The sequence below is a fragment of the Macrotis lagotis genome, chromosome X (assembly GCF_037893015.1).
Source record: "Macrotis lagotis isolate mMagLag1 chromosome X, bilby.v1.9.chrom.fasta, whole genome shotgun sequence".
Lineage (NCBI taxonomy): Eukaryota > Metazoa > Chordata > Mammalia > Peramelemorphia > Peramelidae > Macrotis > Macrotis lagotis.
In genome coordinates, this window is record NC_133666.1 from 354,728,821 (window position 1) to 354,747,115 (window position 18,295).

Below are 18,295 nucleotides of genomic sequence, written 5' to 3' on the forward strand. Positions count from 1 at the left end.
CTACTTATGGTTTCTTATAGAAGAATACTATTCCATAGTATTCATGTACCATTATTTGTTTAACCATTCCCCACTTAATGGACATCCCCCTCAATTTCCAATTCTTTGCCTCTTCAAAAAGAGGGCACTGACTTTTCTCATTTTTTAATAATTTCTTCTGAATATACACCTAGAATTGGAATTGTTGAGTCAAAGGGTATCATCTGTTTTAATTGCTCTTTGGGCATTAATTCCACATTGCTCTCCACTATAGGTATCCTTATGTATGGTTTAGTAGCTCTCCAATTCCATTTGAGATTGATAGCATTGCTCTAAATCACTAATAATTTAAAGAATTACATATTAAAACAATTCTGAGGTATCACCTCACACTAATCACATTGCCTAACTGACAAAAGGAAAAAAAGGAAAATAGTTAATGTTGGAGCAACAATGGGAAACAGTTACACACTATTATACTGCTGGTAGAACTGTAAATTGGTTCAACCATTCTGGAAAGTAATTAGGAACAACATCCAAAAAGCTATTCAAATGTGTATACTCTTTAACCCAACAATACCACTATAAGGTATCTGACTCAAAGAGAAAGGAAATAAATTCATATTTACAAAAATCTTTATACCAACTCTTTTTTTATGGTGGCAAATAATTTGAAACTAAGGAGAAGCCCATCAATTGGGGAATAGCTGAACAAGCTAAATTATATGACTATGTTGGAATAATATTGTACTGTAAGAAATGATGTAGAAGATGCTTTCATAAAAACCTGAGAAAATATGTGTGAATTGATGGAGAGAGAAGTAAGCAGAATAAGGAGAACCACTTATGCAATAACAATAATATTACAGGGACAAACTACTTTGAAAAATCAACACAACCACCAACTATAATTCTAAGGACTCATCTTGTAACATGCAATCCTCTCCACAGAGAGATGTGATGGACCCACTGAAACAGAAAGTGTTCTCTTCTGCTGCCATTCTTTTTTTTTAGGGTTTTTTTTTTGGTAAGGCAAATGGGGGTTAAGTGGTTCTGCTGCCATTCTAAATCCACTTCCACCTAAATGCCACCTGCCTCAAGCAACAACCCTACCACAAAGGAAGACATGAATGAATACTGCAACTTGGAGTTTTCACTGATAGCTCCAAAATCATCATGAGCAAGAAATATCAGGATGACAGTAAAGAGTCAATTAGAGGATTGTCTCATTTTGTAGTTTATAGACTGCATGATTAAAAGAGATCTAATCCTTGGAAGACCAAGTGGACTTAGATTTGTGCTTTTCAGAGATGCTGCCAGTGTTGATGAGGTCCTGGAACTCAAACTGAATGTTCAGATGATGGAACTCCAAAGGGCAAATGCTTTAAAAGTAAAAGAATCCCTCAAAAAAGTATTTTAGATGGATAGAACCCAAATACATCTGAAGAACAAATCAAAGAATATTTTAGAGCATTTGGAGAGGTTGAGAATATTGAACAACAAAATGGACAACAATGATAAATGAAAGAAGAAGATTCTGTTTTATCACATACACAGATAAAGAACCTATAAAGAATTTATTAGACATCATACTGGTTCTGGGAAGTGTGAAATCCAAGTTGCCTTGTCCAAAAAGTCTTATAGAAACAAGAGCAATAACAGAAAGGAGGGAAGGACCCTGTCAGAGGTCAAGGAGGTTCATGACTGAAATGAAGAAAGTAGGTATGACAAAGTCTCCTGAATGGTAGTAATCATTAAATAATTAGCAGCCATGGTAAAGGAGGGCATGGAGAAACAAATGCAAATGCTACTGCAACTGCCTAGCAGAATGACACAATTAAATGGAAATTAATCTTCTATCAATCCCAGATGACTATTTTTGTAAAAGACTTTTAGTGGTTATGATGCAACCATGTCCAGTTGTATATAAGGGATAAATTTAGTATTTTTGTTTGTTTTTATTCTATCTTTTGCTATCTGTTAGGGAAAATGTGGATTTGGGTCTATACAAATTTCATTTATAAAATTTCATGTTAAATTCTCAAAACTAAATATTTTTGTCTTCATTTTTCAGTTTCATATCAAATATCTGTAAAGACTTTTTTTAAAAAAAAAGCAATAATTGAGGTACAGATTACTTTCTAGAATCATAACAGTGGGGAGAAGCAATGGTCCTCTATAAATCACGAGTTTCACTTTAGTTGCCTAATACCCTAGACAAGGATTTCCTTTACTAGGGATTCTTGTCCATGCTTAAAATAATCACAGATTATATATAACATGCAATTGAATAATATTCGTCTCTCTTTGGATCTTTGTGATGAGATGTTAATTTAGCATGTAATAATTCTATCAGGCTATATTGTCCTTTATTTTTAAGAGGATCACCTTTATATTAAACTCTATAAAAATAAGGCATAATTAATAACTTTTATAGGTTGACAGGATGTTCTGAGCCTATTTGTCAAAAAAAAATCTACAATTACCTGATATTTGCATTGAATAAGCATCACTTTGAACTGGATATTTCTATATCCATTGAAACTACATAAAGATTAATATGGGCAAGATCTTTACTACAGAATTATTAAGTAAATGAATTTTACTTCAAAATAGTACATAATGTCACTGATGTTGCCAAACCATAAATATTTCCTGTTGGAATACTTATTTGGAAAGCTTTAGCAGAATTTTGTCATGAAAAATTTTTATCATTAAAGGAAATCCCATAAACACATGAATAGCTTTGTACTCTAAATAAAGGTTATTAAAAAAGAAAAGAGCATTTTTTTCTTTTCCATCTTCTTGGTCATCATCTTCTATGTCTAATACAGGAATCTATTTTGCATAGCTACACATTCATAAAGAGACTTATTTTACTTGTCTTCTCAATGGGTAGAGGAGAGAGAGTAGAAAGGAGAGAATTTGGAATTGCAAATAAAACTGAATTTTGGGAGGAAATATTAAAAAGTGGCTAACAACAACAACAACAAAAAGATGTATGTAGTGTCTCCAAACTTTGAGGAAAATTTCAAGGACAGCAATTATACATTTGCACAACATATTTTTTGAACCACGAGACTGAGCCAATATGGCAAGCCTTAAGCTCATAGATAAAGTAATTTCATGCAAAAATGAGTAAATTATTTTTTGAAATTCTTAAAGAAAACTATCAAAGTAATATTACATGAAAAACTATTAAGATATATTTTAAAGCTACCATTTTTTCAAAATTATAATTCAATATATTTGATTTTATAGTAACAGTTATTCTCACAGTTTCATAGGGAATCAAAACATTTTCCAGATATTAATTATGACACTAATTAGTATAGGGGAAAACCATGTTATCCTTATTTCATAGTTGTTGCTCAATATGCCATTTTTATGGCTGCAAAAAGGACTAGATGGATTTAAAACTACTGGCAAAGCAGTTTATTAAACATTATTTATATTTATATAGAAACAGAAGTCTATACAATGGTTCTCCTTCCCCCATTCTCTAAACTGAGAACTTATCTCAAATATTATAGAAAAAAATTGAGACCAATCACTATGAACTCCATCTTTTTTCTTCTTCATTTCCTATCACTCAAGAGCTTTCTGTCACTTTGTTCTCTTTTCCCCTGTTTAACATGAAGAAGTGGCCTTACTCCTTGTTTGTTGCATTTCATCTCCTCCAACTTCTCTGTTTCATTTATTTTCAGTCTTTCCCTTTCCTACTACCTTCCTACCCATCTCCTCTATTCTGGGAAAAAAACAACCCTCACTTGATCCTTAAATTTCTGCTAAGTATTATCCAATTTCTCTTCTGCCCTTTCCAGTGTAACACCTTGAAAAGACCATCTGCCATAAATTCTTCTACTTCTTTCCTGTTTTTCTTCTTGACCCCTTACAAGCTTGCTTCCAATCTTACTACTACACTGAAACTGTTCTCTCCAAAATTACTAATGATCTCTCATTTCCAAATCCAATGAACTTTTCTTAAACTTCATTCTTTAAGATAATGCTGATCATTCATCTATCTAGGAGTTAGGGACACCACTTTCACTTGATTCTTAGCCTACTAGTTCAGACTGTTCTACTGCTTCCTTTGATGGATCCTTCTCCATATCATGTTCTCTAATAATAGGTGTTACTCATAGTTTTGTTCTGGGTTCTCTTTTCTTCTTCTATACTACTTTACTTGGTGATCTTATCAGCTCCCATGAATTAATTATCATCTTTATGCTGATAATTCTCAAGTCAAACATTCCTGCCCTAATATCTCTGTTGACCTCCAATCTCTTATTTCCAACTGCCTTTCAGACATCTTGAAAAAGATGTCCAGTATACAACTTAAACACAGCATTTTCAAAACCAATTCATTATCTTTTCCCTTACATCCTCCCCACCAATTATGTTCCTTATTGTAGAGAAATGAAACCATCCTCTCAGTCCCTCAAGCTTGCAACCCAGGAGTAATATGTGATTCACTATTTCTCAGTCTCCATATCCAATCTGTTGCCAAAACCCATTGGTTTCACCTTTGCAACACCTCTCAAAAATGTCCCCTTCTCTCCTTTGACACTGCCACCACCCTGGGGCTGATCTTGTCACCACACTCCTTGATTACTATACAAAGACTGCAGGTGGGTCTGCCTGCCTCAAGTCTCTCCCTATTTCAATTCATTCTCCATTCAGATCTTCAAGTGATTTTCTTTAAATTCTGTTTTGATCATGTCTTTCCTTTACTCAATAAACTCCAGTGGCTTCCTCTTGTCTCTAGGAGTAAATATAAATGCTCTAGTTAGCATTCAATGTTCTTTATATCCTACTTTGATGTCATGGTTCCTAACACATATCTTTTGACTTCCTGTTCCACAAACGACTGGAATATATTTCCTACTCCATTCTGACTACTGACCTCCCTGGTTTCCTTTAACTCCCAAATAAACCCCACCTTTTATGTAAATTCTTCCCTGGTTCCTCTTAATTTCAGTCTTTTCCCTTTTAATTTATTTCCTATTTATCCTGTATATTGCTTACTCTTTATATTTGTTTGCATGTTTTCTCCTCGATTAGATTGAAAGCCCCTTGAGGGTAGGCACTGTCTTTTGACTCTTTTTTTTGTATCTTTAGAACTTAGCTTAGAACCCATTATATAATAAATGTTTATTTAATTGAACTGAAGTGAATTGCCTTAAAACTCCACTGATTGATAGTCATCATCAATTTGATGTCCTGCTGTCCTCTTTAGCATTACTCTCCTCCAAGGTTCTGTTCTAAGACCTCTTCTCTTGCTATGCTCCCTCCTTTCATGATCTCATCTACTCCCATCAATTTAATTAATAATTTTATATGCATGGCTCCAAAATCTGTACTGCAGCCCCAATTTCTCTCTTGCACCCCTTTTCTGCTAAGGCAACTTGTTATTTCCATATGAATGTTCCATTGACATCTTAACTCAACATGTTCCTAAAATAATTCAGTATCTTCCTTCTTCAGAAGTTCTCAATTTCTGTGGAGGGCAGCAACATCCTTTCAGCTACTCAGAGTTTTCATCTTGAAATACCTTTGACTCTTCCCCCTCCCTGAACTCCCACAACCAAATGGAAGCCAAGTCTTTCACATTCACAACTTCTTTCTTATCCATCCTTTTCTAGCTTCAAAATTTCCTGACCTCATACCGTTATGACTCAAAATTGATCTTCCAGTGATCTATTTTTCTCTCATCTTTCCTGCACAAAACTGATAAAATGATTTTCTAAAACCCAGGTCATCTTTTTTAAAAAAATACATGCTTGGGGCAGATAGGTGGCATGGTGGATAGAGCACCAGCCCTGGAGTCAGGAGGATCTGAGTTCAAATGTGGAATCAGATACTTAATAATTGCCTAGCTGTGTGACCTTGGGCAAGTCACTCTTAACCCCATTGCCTTAAGTATAAAAAGTACATGCTTATCTATATCTCCAGCTAAAAACCTGTAACTCTCTTCAGGGCTACAAATTCCTCAGCCTGGTGTTTCAAGCTCTATACAATGTGACTCCAATCAGCTTTTCCATACTTATGCTGTATTATTCCCCTTTGTGTCATCTATGTTTTTGCTAAACCAGATGGCAATTATTCCTCAAACACCCTCTACCAATTTCTATCTCCATGTCCTATGTTTGGGATTACAGGCATTTTTTAACTTAAGCCTCTTAGAGTTATGAACTTCCATCAAGATTCAGATCCAGGGAACTATGAAGCCTTTCCTAATCATCCCAATACCCTCTGCCTCTTCAAAGTGCCTTATATTTATACTTAACTTGTTCTGTGATATGTCCCTGCTCTTTACCTCTCTCCCTGGACTCCTAGTAGAATAGAATCTCTTTGAGAGTAAAAATTGTTTTTCATTTTTAACTTTAAGGGTCCAGTGATTAGGACACAGTACCCTTCTACATAGGAGGCATTTAATAATGCTTGTTGAATTTATTGAATTGAATAGTGTTACAAATGCATTCCTCCTATAACAAAATGCTTTGCTACTTAAATCATGTGTAATGGTAGTTTATTCTGTAGCATATGATAAATAGGATATTAAGAGCCAAACCTTGGGCTGAAAATGTTACCACTCCTCCAAGTCCATATTTTTACTTCAATTTATTCCTCGGTTTGCTAATCTTCATTTGTTCACAGTACAAATCTTCTTAAATTGAATCCAGGACAAAAAGTTTTGGTTATTACTTGTTTCCAAATTACTGCCACTGGGTTGCAATGTTTACAGTGATTTAAATCTTTTATATTGGTTTTCTTTGTGTATGACCACAATCTGAATGCCACCTATTTAAATATTAAAAAGAGCCTCTAAAATATAATATAAAATTATATTTCTTTGTATTTCCATTATTCTAGCAATGAAGTACAGTTGATAAAGTAGTGAGCTATAGAAATAGCTCAGAGATTGAATATGAACTTAATCCACAGAAGTATCACAAGAAATGTTAGTAACTGAAAAAGGCCATCTGCTGAACAAGGCCTGCTGCCTTTTATGGATTATCTCCCCTCTACCTCCTTGCAATTACTCTCTAACCTTGAATACCCTTCTCCAGAAACTGTGGAGCTCATTTTAACTTTAATCATTTCTCTTGGAACACAGAGTTCCATTGCCATTTAGAAAATGCAAACCCATTTATAGGAACCAGATAACATAGTTTATTGGGCCATTTACCCATTTATCAATCTATCCACCTATCTTTCAATCCCATTATTTCTAAACCCTTGACACTTCCACCAATAAATTAATATTAAGAGAAAATCAAACAATGGAAAAGATGAACAGGAACATCATTAAATATTTAACAATGTTCCTGTCTTCATCAACCAGAATATGTTTGTTCTGAAAACATGTAACCAAATTTCTATTTTTTTTAGAAAACGAATTGCCTTTTAAATATTTTGCTCTAAAGACTGAAAATTCATTTGTTAGCTAGTTAGATGATGTTATGGTTTAAACAGTATCTTTCTTCTATGTTAAGAATCAGAGCCACAAAGGAAACCTGTAAGAGGCCAATTTATGCCCTTTCTTGGTCCTTTAGATGGAGCTTAATTCAGTTTTGCACACTCACAAACAGATAGTATACTATTTCCCCCAAGACCTCCAATGAATCAGAAGATTTAACTTCAGTCTATAGCTTCTATGACAACCCTCACTGTCAGAAAGATTTTACTTATAGATGACCTAAACCCCTCATACTGAAGTTGAAGCTCATTTGTTCCTGTCTGCTCCTCAGAAAAAAAATGGAAAATAACTTGTCATCAATTTCTATGTTCACTTTGGGGTTGCTGCTAGAATATTAAAAAGCAACTGATTTCATTTCAGGGGAAGTTTTCCTATGTTTCACAATTTTAAAAAGGATTATTTCATGTAAAATAATTAAAGTAGCTGGGTGGCACAGTGAATAGAGTACTGGCAGGGGAGGCAGGAGAACCTAAGTTCAAATCTAGTCTCAGATGCTTACCACCTATGTGACCTTGGGCAAGACATTTAATGCTTTTTGCCTGAGTTCATTTGTAAAATAGGTTGAAGGAAATGGCAAATCACTCCAGTATCTTTGCCAAGAAAGCCTCAAATGGGGTTGAAGGAGAATCAGACACAACTGATATGATTTAACAACAAATAAAAGACAATAATCATTACCTATTTTAACTAAATATTTCATAGATACAAAATATTTTGCATGAATATACATGAGACTTAAAGCTTGTGTTTCATTTTTTTTCTTTGCCATTTCATCTCCAAATGACCACAGTTTAACCTTTTCCTAGGCAAGTATTGTTTTCCTACCTCTTGTTGTGCCTCTCTGTGGAAGCCTTTCTCACTTCTCCATATTCCTTTATGATTTGGAATCAGGGTAGATTAAAATGAGCATATGTAGAGACCCTTAATACAATATAATCATTTATATTTTCAATACTTGTTTACTGATCAAAAGTACCCTCAGTATGGCTCAGGTCCCATATTTGTCATTCTGAGGGCATCTTATATACTTAAGCCATGTGTCAGATAAGCTGAAAGAGTTCTTTAGTTCTTATTGGTTGACTGACTTCTTCTGAGTCACAGCCAGAATCATAAACCAGAAAGGATTAGTAGATACTATCAGCATCCTCTGACCTAATGATAATGCATTCACTTCCCCTCAAAGAAGGAGCATCAGGGAATCTGCAATAACAACCAACATGCCCTCCAAACAGGAAACCACTCACTACAATCTCTTACTCAGAAGATGACACTGGTAGCTTTCTTTTCTTGATGTTCTGAAGGACTGGAAACAGAAGTATGTGTGAAGAACAAACCTCCAATTTTGCTTATTAAAGATATTTTTTCTCTCTAAGCAATTTAATTCACTTTGATACTATGATCATTTTGGTAGCACTCATATTTAACCTGATTTGAAGTGTTAAGACATAATGGCCATAATAGCTGCTATGGTTTTAGGGGTCAGGAAGATCTAGGTTCAACTCCTGCCCCTGAAATATACTAGCAAATACACTAGACTCTCTGAACCCCAGTTTTCTCATATGTAAAATAAAGGGGATGGAGCAGATTACCACTTCAGGTTCCTTTGAGCTCAAAATCTATGATCCTGTGAACTTGTATTATGGACACTTGCCAGTTATGTGACCCCAGGCAAGTCACTTCTCAGTTTGCCTAAGTTTTCTCATCTGTAAAATGGGAATAATAATAGTACCTACCTCCAAGGTTGTTGTGAAGACCAAATGAGATAATGATTGTAAAGTGTCATCAAAGTACTTGACACATGGTAATCAACACCACAAAAATGTTAGTTACTATTTTTTTTTTGGTAATTAGTAGTGTTGGTTTATAAGAATAATGAGGTCAGCAATTTTGCCTTATTTTTGAATCTCCCATGTTGTCCTGCACATATATTATTACATGTTGAATAAATGAATAGTCTTAAATATACTTCCAAAAAACACACACTCTTTTGAACTAGTTTACTCGGATTTATGAAGCTGCCAGTAGTATATTTTATTGTGAATTCTTTCATATTTTTCAGTAGTTCAAGAATGATTTAGTGATGATATGTGAATGTATTCATCAAAAGATATTGGAAAACACTATTAAAAATACTGAATTAATGAAAATGTTCACTACCAAAAGATTCTTCAAGAAAAGACAATAATTGCTTACATTATTTATTACCCAAAAAACTGTGCTTTCAAAAAATTACTGAACACTTTATAAAGTATAAAATTCCTTATAATTTTATATTAATTATAATAATTTGTTATTATAGTCTAAAGCTCAAATTATCCAAGAAAATACTTGAAGAACTAAAATGCTTAAGACAACCAACAATTTTCATCATTTATTATATCACAAGAAGTAATATTTTGAAAATTTTGAAATATTAAAAAAACCTCTTTTGACCCATGAAACTAATTGGTTTCGGTATTCTAATAATATGCAGAAACTGAATAAAATTCTTATTTTGAGGGCTGAGGAAAGGAAAAAGTAATTTCAGTTATATTTCCTCATCAATAGCAATAGGCAATAACTATTTAAAATACTTATATTGAATAATAGGACTAACTCCTTTAACAAAATGACTCTTCAAACTATCCAATCAATTCAATCTTCTCCACCGAAAATAAAGTGCAGTAATTCACGTAAAGGGTAATTGAGTTGTTCATGAAATGATTTATATGTAATATACAGGTTCATAACTTATCATATTTATGCCCTCTTCTTTTATCATGAGCGTGAGATAATGGGGGAAAGAAAAGGAAAGAGAATTAGAACTGGTCTCTTTTGCAGCTTGTTAAGCACCTCACTAGTTTTAGTGGGAAAGAAAGTAGAAATCAATTAAAATGAGTTTGATTGGAAATATCAAACTCATGAAGGATGTCACTATCTACTGCTATTTTTAAATGGAAATCCTCGTTCTATTATTGTACATCTATGTAATGGTTTCCTCAATTTTCCTACCCTTTTATTTCCAAAATAGTCAAATATACTTCTGAATATTATAATTTTTTTCAAGGGGGTGTAATAGGAGGGTAGGGCCTAAGGTATTATTTGCTCTACTTAGAAAAAAAATTGAAGGCTAAATTATTTCCTTTTAATTTTTTCAAGTTTTACATTAACAGTATTTTATTTTTTCCCTGTTACATGGAATAGAAATTACTGTATCATATTCCAAAAGAATCTCTGCTTCCCCTTCTACCACTTTCAAAGAGGTTAACGACCTGAAGAATCAAGAAAACATGAATCAGAACACACTGCTATTCATAGGGGGGGAAGGGAATAACAAATAGATTATTGACAGATTTCAAAGTTTGATGTCATAAGCTTACCGATGCACACTAGATCCATAAAACCATACATCCCATAGCAGATTTGAAAGAGGATGTCCTTCCTTTGCCATACCGCATAGGGGCTGAAGGCTGACCACAGAAGCCAAGTCACACTTGCTATTAAGAACAGTGATCCTAGGATTACAGCAATCATCTGAACTTTCTCAACCAGTGTTATAGAAATGCTTTGCCACTAAAAGAAAAACAGAGTTATGTAAGAAAAAAAGTTCCATTTATCATACAAAGAAAAAAAAAAGCCAAACATTTTCATCTCTGTCTTGAAAGCTTAGACCATGGCCAATAGATTTGGCTTCCAAATGTACTAGGCTATTTCATCAAGATTAGAATGGAAATATGTAAACTGATTAAGATGAATGAATTTCTTCAACTTCATTATTTTCGGTAATTTGCCAGTCTGCAGGAGTTAATTTTATTATGCCCCAGATAGTAGTACTATATAGCAATAGCTCAGAAATATTTAGCATCTGGGAATCACATCTATTATCTTTCACACATGCATGAAATTAACTACTATGAAGATACATGAAGACTCCACTATCTGTGCTATATCTTGTTTTTCTCAAAGTGCCTGGCTAGAGGACAAAAATGCCCCTTTGCTTTCTATTTGAAAAAGAAAAATTAAAGGAATAAACTCCATAGGATTAGCTGTGGAACAATATTTTAATGCAGCATTTCCCAAGTGAATCAGAACACAGAATACTTTAGAGGTTACAATATAGAGAGAATGTAAAAAAAAAAAAAAGCCCTGGGCCAGGGTCAGCAGTAGAGTTTGTAACTCTCCTGTAACAAGAGAGATTTGAGGCATATTTTTCACAAGCCAATGGAAATTAAGCCTAATTTCATATTGGAAAAAAAAAAGTTCAAGGCTGGGAGAGAAATCACAAACAATGCTATTTTCCTAGGGCATTTTGTTTACCTCATAAGGACTGCTTGTAAAATGTTGTTTTTGTAGAACAAAGAATGGTACAGATGATCTTGGAGCTCTACAGTACAGGCTTATTTTTATTTTCTACAATCTAATGTAATCAGAGTCTTTGTAACATAATATCTGTAGGCAACTGGGCAAATTTTTAAGTATTTAAAATCTGTAGGTATTTGAATGATTATTAAAACATTAAAATTGTTTCAAAATTATATTAAAATAGCTTTTCTTTGTCTTTTTTCCTCCACCCCTCCCCTTTTTCCTTTTTTTTCCTTTTTTTGGAGAGTAGGTCTCCCTCTCTTGTCCAGAAGTGTGAAGGCCACTCAGAAGCCCAGTCTTACGGTAATCAGCACAGAAGTCATGGTTTGTTCTATTTCTTATCTGGGCCACCTTATCCTTCCTTATGCAGACTGGTGGCCCCTCTTTTCATTGGAGCTCCTCCATATTGGTTCCAGCCTTACTACAGATACTTGAACAGCTTTAGTATCAATACAATTCAGAACTCAAGTGATCTATGAGGGCCCTCTGACAGTAGCAGGGATAACACACATGTGTGCCTCAACACATACAGCTAAAAATAGATTTCAATGAAAAAATAATATATATGTTCTTGGCAATAACATTTGTCAGAAATGATAACATAAATGCTCATGACTATGAAGAGCTCTATACACTTGAAATTTTTAATTAGTTATGTTCTTAAGTGAGACAAAAACAAAATTGTAATTGCTACTTAAATTTGATAGTATCCACTCAAAATCCCCAAACCCATATCATACAACTCACTATGTGAAGCAACTTAAGTTTCAATATAACCAGTGCCTTTCAAGAGACAATAAATGTTTCACACAAACTTTACTTTTAAAAAGTCTTAAAATAATTGGTATATATTAGAATCATCTGAATTTCCATTAAATATAGTACTCACCTGTATCAACCTAACTGTGGTTGTTTCAGATCTCACTTCCCTAGAATGTTATCATCCTAAATTATTCACATAATATATTCATGTGCATACTCATGCTTGATACAACAGACAAAGAGTCAGTCTTGGAGCTAAAAAAACCTAGATTCAAGGACTGCCTCGAATATAAATATATATATATATATATATATATATGAATGGCAAGTCATCTACATTGGGGAAGGAATTTTCCTAATCATGTATTCTCTACACTGATGAAATCACAGGTCTAGTTTAAAAAAAATAGATCGTATGTATATATAATATATACTTCCTTATAATTTTAGAGAGAAGAGATGGGGGGGTAAAGGAAGCAGAAACAGGGAACCTGTCCTCAAGAAGATAAGTGAATTGATTTTTTAAAAATTGAAATGCTATGAGCTTTTTGAAATATTTCATATTATTACCAACTTTATTTTACTGAGTTATTGTTTTAAAAATATTTAAATCGCATCAAAACATAAATGTAATTATATTGTAATTATATTTTTAGGTAATCCAAATGGTAGCATAATAGTAAATTTTCAATAAGAAGTTTCATTTCTTGAGATGAAAGACATTAGATTTTTTGAGGTTTTTGTGAGCATAATAGGTTAGAGTACAAAATTTCTTACTTTGAGTTTACCATTACAACTTACTTATTTAAGGCAATGTTTTTTTTTTAAAATTAACTTTCCCAAGGTCACACAGCTAGGTAATTATTAAGTGTCTGAGGCTGAATTTGAGCTCAGGTCCTCCTGATTCCAGGGCTGGTGCTCTATCCACTGTGCTGTCTGCCAAGCCTTCTTGGCAAACTGGGAAATGCTAAGAATTCTGTTTAAAATATGACATGATTGGGAGTATGGAATACTAAATATAATAATCATAATTATAATTATTTCAGTGCTCAGCTATATCAGATTTCTGTCACATTTCTGTGAACATTTAAACCTCAAAAAGATAAAAGTAAGGATGATTTTTAAAGACCCAATGTATGTCAATTCTTTTTTATTAATATTTATAAGAAACCTCCTTGAAGAAAATTGAATTAAATGTTTTTATGGTCAAATGTGGCTTTATATTCAAATGTATTATTCTTCTTGTTTTAATAAACAAGACCAAAGTACTAGAAACAAAACCAGATTCAGACTGGGAAGACTATCATTTATAATGCTTTAAGTAAGTAACCAAATTTCTGGGTCTTTTTTTTATTTATAAAATGAGAGGACAGCATTAGTTTATCTGTAAGGTTTCATCCAATTATAAAATTATGTACAGAAGAAACATTGCATTTGAAGTCACAAAGACAAAATTCAAGACTCATCTCGCACTTAACTAGCCATATAACCTGGAGCTAGTCATAAGCCTGCTAGACCACAGTAGTTTTGATAACTACAAAATAAGTATAACAGAATCTAGACTCACTTGCTACTTCACAGAATTGAGTAACAGATGTGATAACTTTTTGAAGTGTTTTGTAATTCACAAAGTATTATATAAAGGTCAGCTATTACTACAGCAAAGTATTAGATTTCACTGAAGAAAGAGTTTGGTTTTTTTTATTTTATGTGGATTTTGTTTTTAAATCTATTAAGGATAGAATGCACAAAATTCACAACTAAGTTGCCGAATTTCCTATTTCTATTCATTATATGTGTTGCAGGACAACAGGAGGATAAGGGTTCCTCTTTAGTTTGTGACAATACAAGGAACAAATTGAAAGATAAGCAAGACCCCAGTCTGAATCCAGACTGTCAATTACTAGTTGTGTGACCCTGAGCAAGTCACTCATCCTCAGCTTCTTCCTCATCTACAACATACTCCAAAGGGTTGTTGTGAGAATTAAATGAGATTATGTAAAGTAATTTGCAAACCATAAACCATTATTTAAGTCCTAGCTGTTATTAATATTAATAATAATAAGCATTATTAATATTATTACTTCAAAGTATTGGGCATTGCCATGGTAACCATTTAAATATTTGAAGGTCTATTCCATGGATAAGGCTTTAGACTTGGACTGCTTGGACCTTGAAGACAAAAGTTTTGCAAAGGGCAGAAGCTGCAGTGAAACAGATTTATTCTTATAAGGGAAAGTTTCCCAATAATCAGAGTTTTCAAAAGTGAAAGCTGCCTCTGAGAATGTGTGGTGGATAGAGCTCTGGGCTTGGAATCAGTATGGCTCATCTTCATGAGTTCGAATTCAGTCTCAGATACTTAATAATTCTGAGACCCTGGACAGGTTACTTAACCTTGCTTGCCTCAAGTTCCTCATCTATAAAATGAGTCTGAGAAGAAAAAAAGTAAACCACTCCAATATCTCTGCAAAGAAAACCTCAAATGGTGTCATAAAGAGTCTCACACAACTGAACAACAACAATCACAACTGAGGAAGTAGGGTCTTAAAGCAGGGGCTATAGGAATTATTTTTGGTCTCTTTGACCCATCTCTCTCTTACCTAACCTTAATGACTGATTGGGTATTGTCTTAGTCAAACTGTGCCCTGGGAAGCCCTAGCTTTAAAAAATGAAGGTCTTCAATTGCATCCAGGGTCATTCTTATCCATTTCTGGCCACTGGACGCAGATGACTCCAAAGGAGAAAATGAAGCTGGTGATTTGCACAACACCACTTCCCTTAAATCCAATGCATGAATGTGCTTGTCATGGCATCACCTCGATGTCATGGTCTTCTTTGAGAATTCAGTTCTGAATTAGTGTGAAACCTCTTACATTTCTCAGTTTCTGTACAAATAACATGAACTACACAAATAACATGAACAAATCTGGTAGAGTCCTGAAGATTAGCAGGAGAGCATTGAAAAGCTATTTAGAGAAGCCTTATAATAATACAAATATATGCAAATAAATCTGAATACTTAGCAAGGTGACTTTTTTATGAACATAAAAATCCTCTTGGTGATTTTTTTAAATACACTGGCTATCCCCTACACCTTCATGTACATCAAGCAAAATTTTGTATATTTTTCCCATATGAATGACACTCATTTAAAAGGATGGGTAATTACCCTACTATCCTTGTCCTGTGTGGTCATGAACTCTTAAAATCAGGAAGTCATCCTCAATTGGTCTTGGCGATACAACCACTCTCTAAATTCATTGCATTATATGCAATCAATTCTCAATTATCTGTGCTAATACTTAATGATTTAAGTTTAATTATAAGTCTTTTTGAACCCAAAGCATCTACTACCTTCCTGTACAGAATTTATAAACTTCTTAATATTATGGTGTGCTTTGGCATAAAATTATATTTACATCTCCTCAGAGACATAAAAAATGAAAGATAGAGAGGGACAATAACTTTGCAAATAATTGCCAATAATTCTTTTTTTTCTACACTGAAATATTTACTGCCATTTTATATTCCCCAAAATCTACCATTTTTCATCAGAAACTGCTAGAACTAATGTTTCTGAACATAGAGAAAGCAACTGGCTAATTCCTCCTTCCAATGGACAGCACTTTGCACAGTGTCTGGCAAATTACAAGTATTAAGTATAAATAGTAGGTGTTAATATTTTGTTAGAGGTAACTGACTTAACTAATTTTCACATTCACCCAGTGAATTCCTTAACATCAGAAACATGACTGATGTTCATAAATTTGTGTTTACTATGTGTGTGTGTGTGTGTGTGTGTGTATACATATACATATATATGGAGAGAGATAAGTCAACCTAATTTAGAAATGTATGACAGCTAACAAATTTATTTTAAATAATTGATCTTTTTGATTTGCATGTCTGATGTTGAGAAATTTCTACTGCTCTTGTTCAGAAATAAAATAACTTCAAAGAACTAATCTAAGCTTAATTAAATATTATTCCCTTGAGAGATTAGACCCACTAATTCTTAGGAGCCCTGCATGGGGAAGATTTGAAATATAAGACAAATTATTATCATCATCATCATGGACACAGTACTTGGTCATTTTACAAATTACTTTCAATAGAATGATCCTATGATACAGCAATTACAAACATCTTCATTTCATTGATAGGAAACTGAGGTTCAAAGAAGTGATTACATTTTTTTAATCATAGTGTGCTAACACTTAATTCTTGAGTGTTGCCCACCTTAATAAATATTTATTCTATATTATTGGTGGGAGAAAAGATTAAAACTGCATTTCTTTTCATTTTTCTTCTCCTGGCTTCTTTGTCACTACACTATATTAGTTCTTGACTGTTTATTAACCTACTTTGTTCATAATTTTTTTCTTTTTCTACTCCCCATACAATGGGTGTTAGGAAAAATTTTAGTCTTTGGGGTGGGACCTCTTTTATTCTCAGCTATTGCTATTTTCTGAAATTACTGAATTTTCAAATTCAATGGTAAATTTCCATTTGTATTTTTCATATTATACGATAAAAGTATCCAAAATAAAATATATACTTCTCCCCAAATCATCTTCTCCTCCATTTAATTTCTGTTGCACCCCTTTATCAGCAAAGAAGCAGATCCCCAATAGGATCAGAGAATATCTATACCAAGCTCCTCCATCAAACATGTCCAGCCCCTGGCTTATCCCCATCCAATTGATCATGCTAAGGAAAGAAAGGAAGGAAAAGGAAGTACTATACTGTCATTACCAGTCCCTCAAATTATGAATCTCTGTCTCCTTGTCTTTTGCATAAAGACCTCAAGCTCTGATGGCTTTCCTATTTCTTGAATTTGTCCCCTTTCTTTCCATATCTTGTTCTAAATTCTCATCACTCTATTTTCTATTTGTCCCAGACTCTGAAATAGTCCTCATGCTTCCATCTCTCTCCCCTTGCCTTCCACCTTTTTTTTCATTTTTAATAAATATTTTATTTACTGACCAACAGAGTAGTTCTAAAACCATGGCTTCTGGAAGAACCACTTGTTTTTGCCCATCTTGTGCCTTCTCTCAAACTTGACCTTGGCCTCCCTCCTGGCCTTACATTTCAGTGCAGGGTCATGGAATATATCTCTGTTGACAACTGTTTTGTCCAATGGGATATCCACAGAATATCTGGTGGGCATGTGGGAGTTGTAGTTATAAACCTTCACAAAGGACTTGCTTTTCGATCTCTTGGCAATCTTTTTGCCCATTGCTACAGTCACTTTGCAAGGGTAGCAGTCAACATCTGCCACCAAGGCATGGCTGTAGGGCCTGTCAGGGGTCCCATCATCAATGTTCTTCACAATGACAGCTTTGTGCCAGAGTACCGCCTGGCCAGGACCTGCACCACCTTCCTGGGTTCCATGAACTTGCACATTTCAACACAAAGCAGAATGCTCCTTGAGCCAAAAAAAAAAATCGCCTTCCACCTTTTTGTTAAGACTAAGACTCTCAATTCACTCCTTAAATTAAAGGACTGAAATGGGAGTTATAAATGTTATAGCCCAGGCTATTTCTGGAGGGGTCTTATCATTTCCTTATTGATACCAGAAATCATATGAACACCCAATGGAAAAGTACCGACTACAGTTTTAGAACACAAATTCCTAAATAGAAGAGAAACATAAATACAGCTTTTCAAGGATCAGGGATCAGTGATGTAGGAAAAATATGGAGCCATGAACTCTTGGCAATGCAACCA

General features: G+C 33.9%; 1 protein-coding gene and 1 pseudogene across 1 annotated transcript in view; both read right to left on the bottom strand.

The window, feature by feature from the left end:
- Nucleotides 1–18,295, bottom strand: part of MARCHF11 (membrane associated ring-CH-type finger 11) — a 145,134-nt gene that overhangs the window by 23,166 nt on the left and 103,673 nt on the right. The window contains exon 3 of the mRNA XM_074202022.1: nucleotides 10,822–11,014. Within this exon, the coding sequence (XP_074058123.1) occupies nucleotides 10,822–11,014 (193 nt within the window). The remainder of the gene's footprint in view (nucleotides 1–10,821; nucleotides 11,015–18,295) is intronic.
- LOC141502280 (large ribosomal subunit protein eL27-like) lies at nucleotides 17,565–17,971 on the bottom strand (annotated as a pseudogene).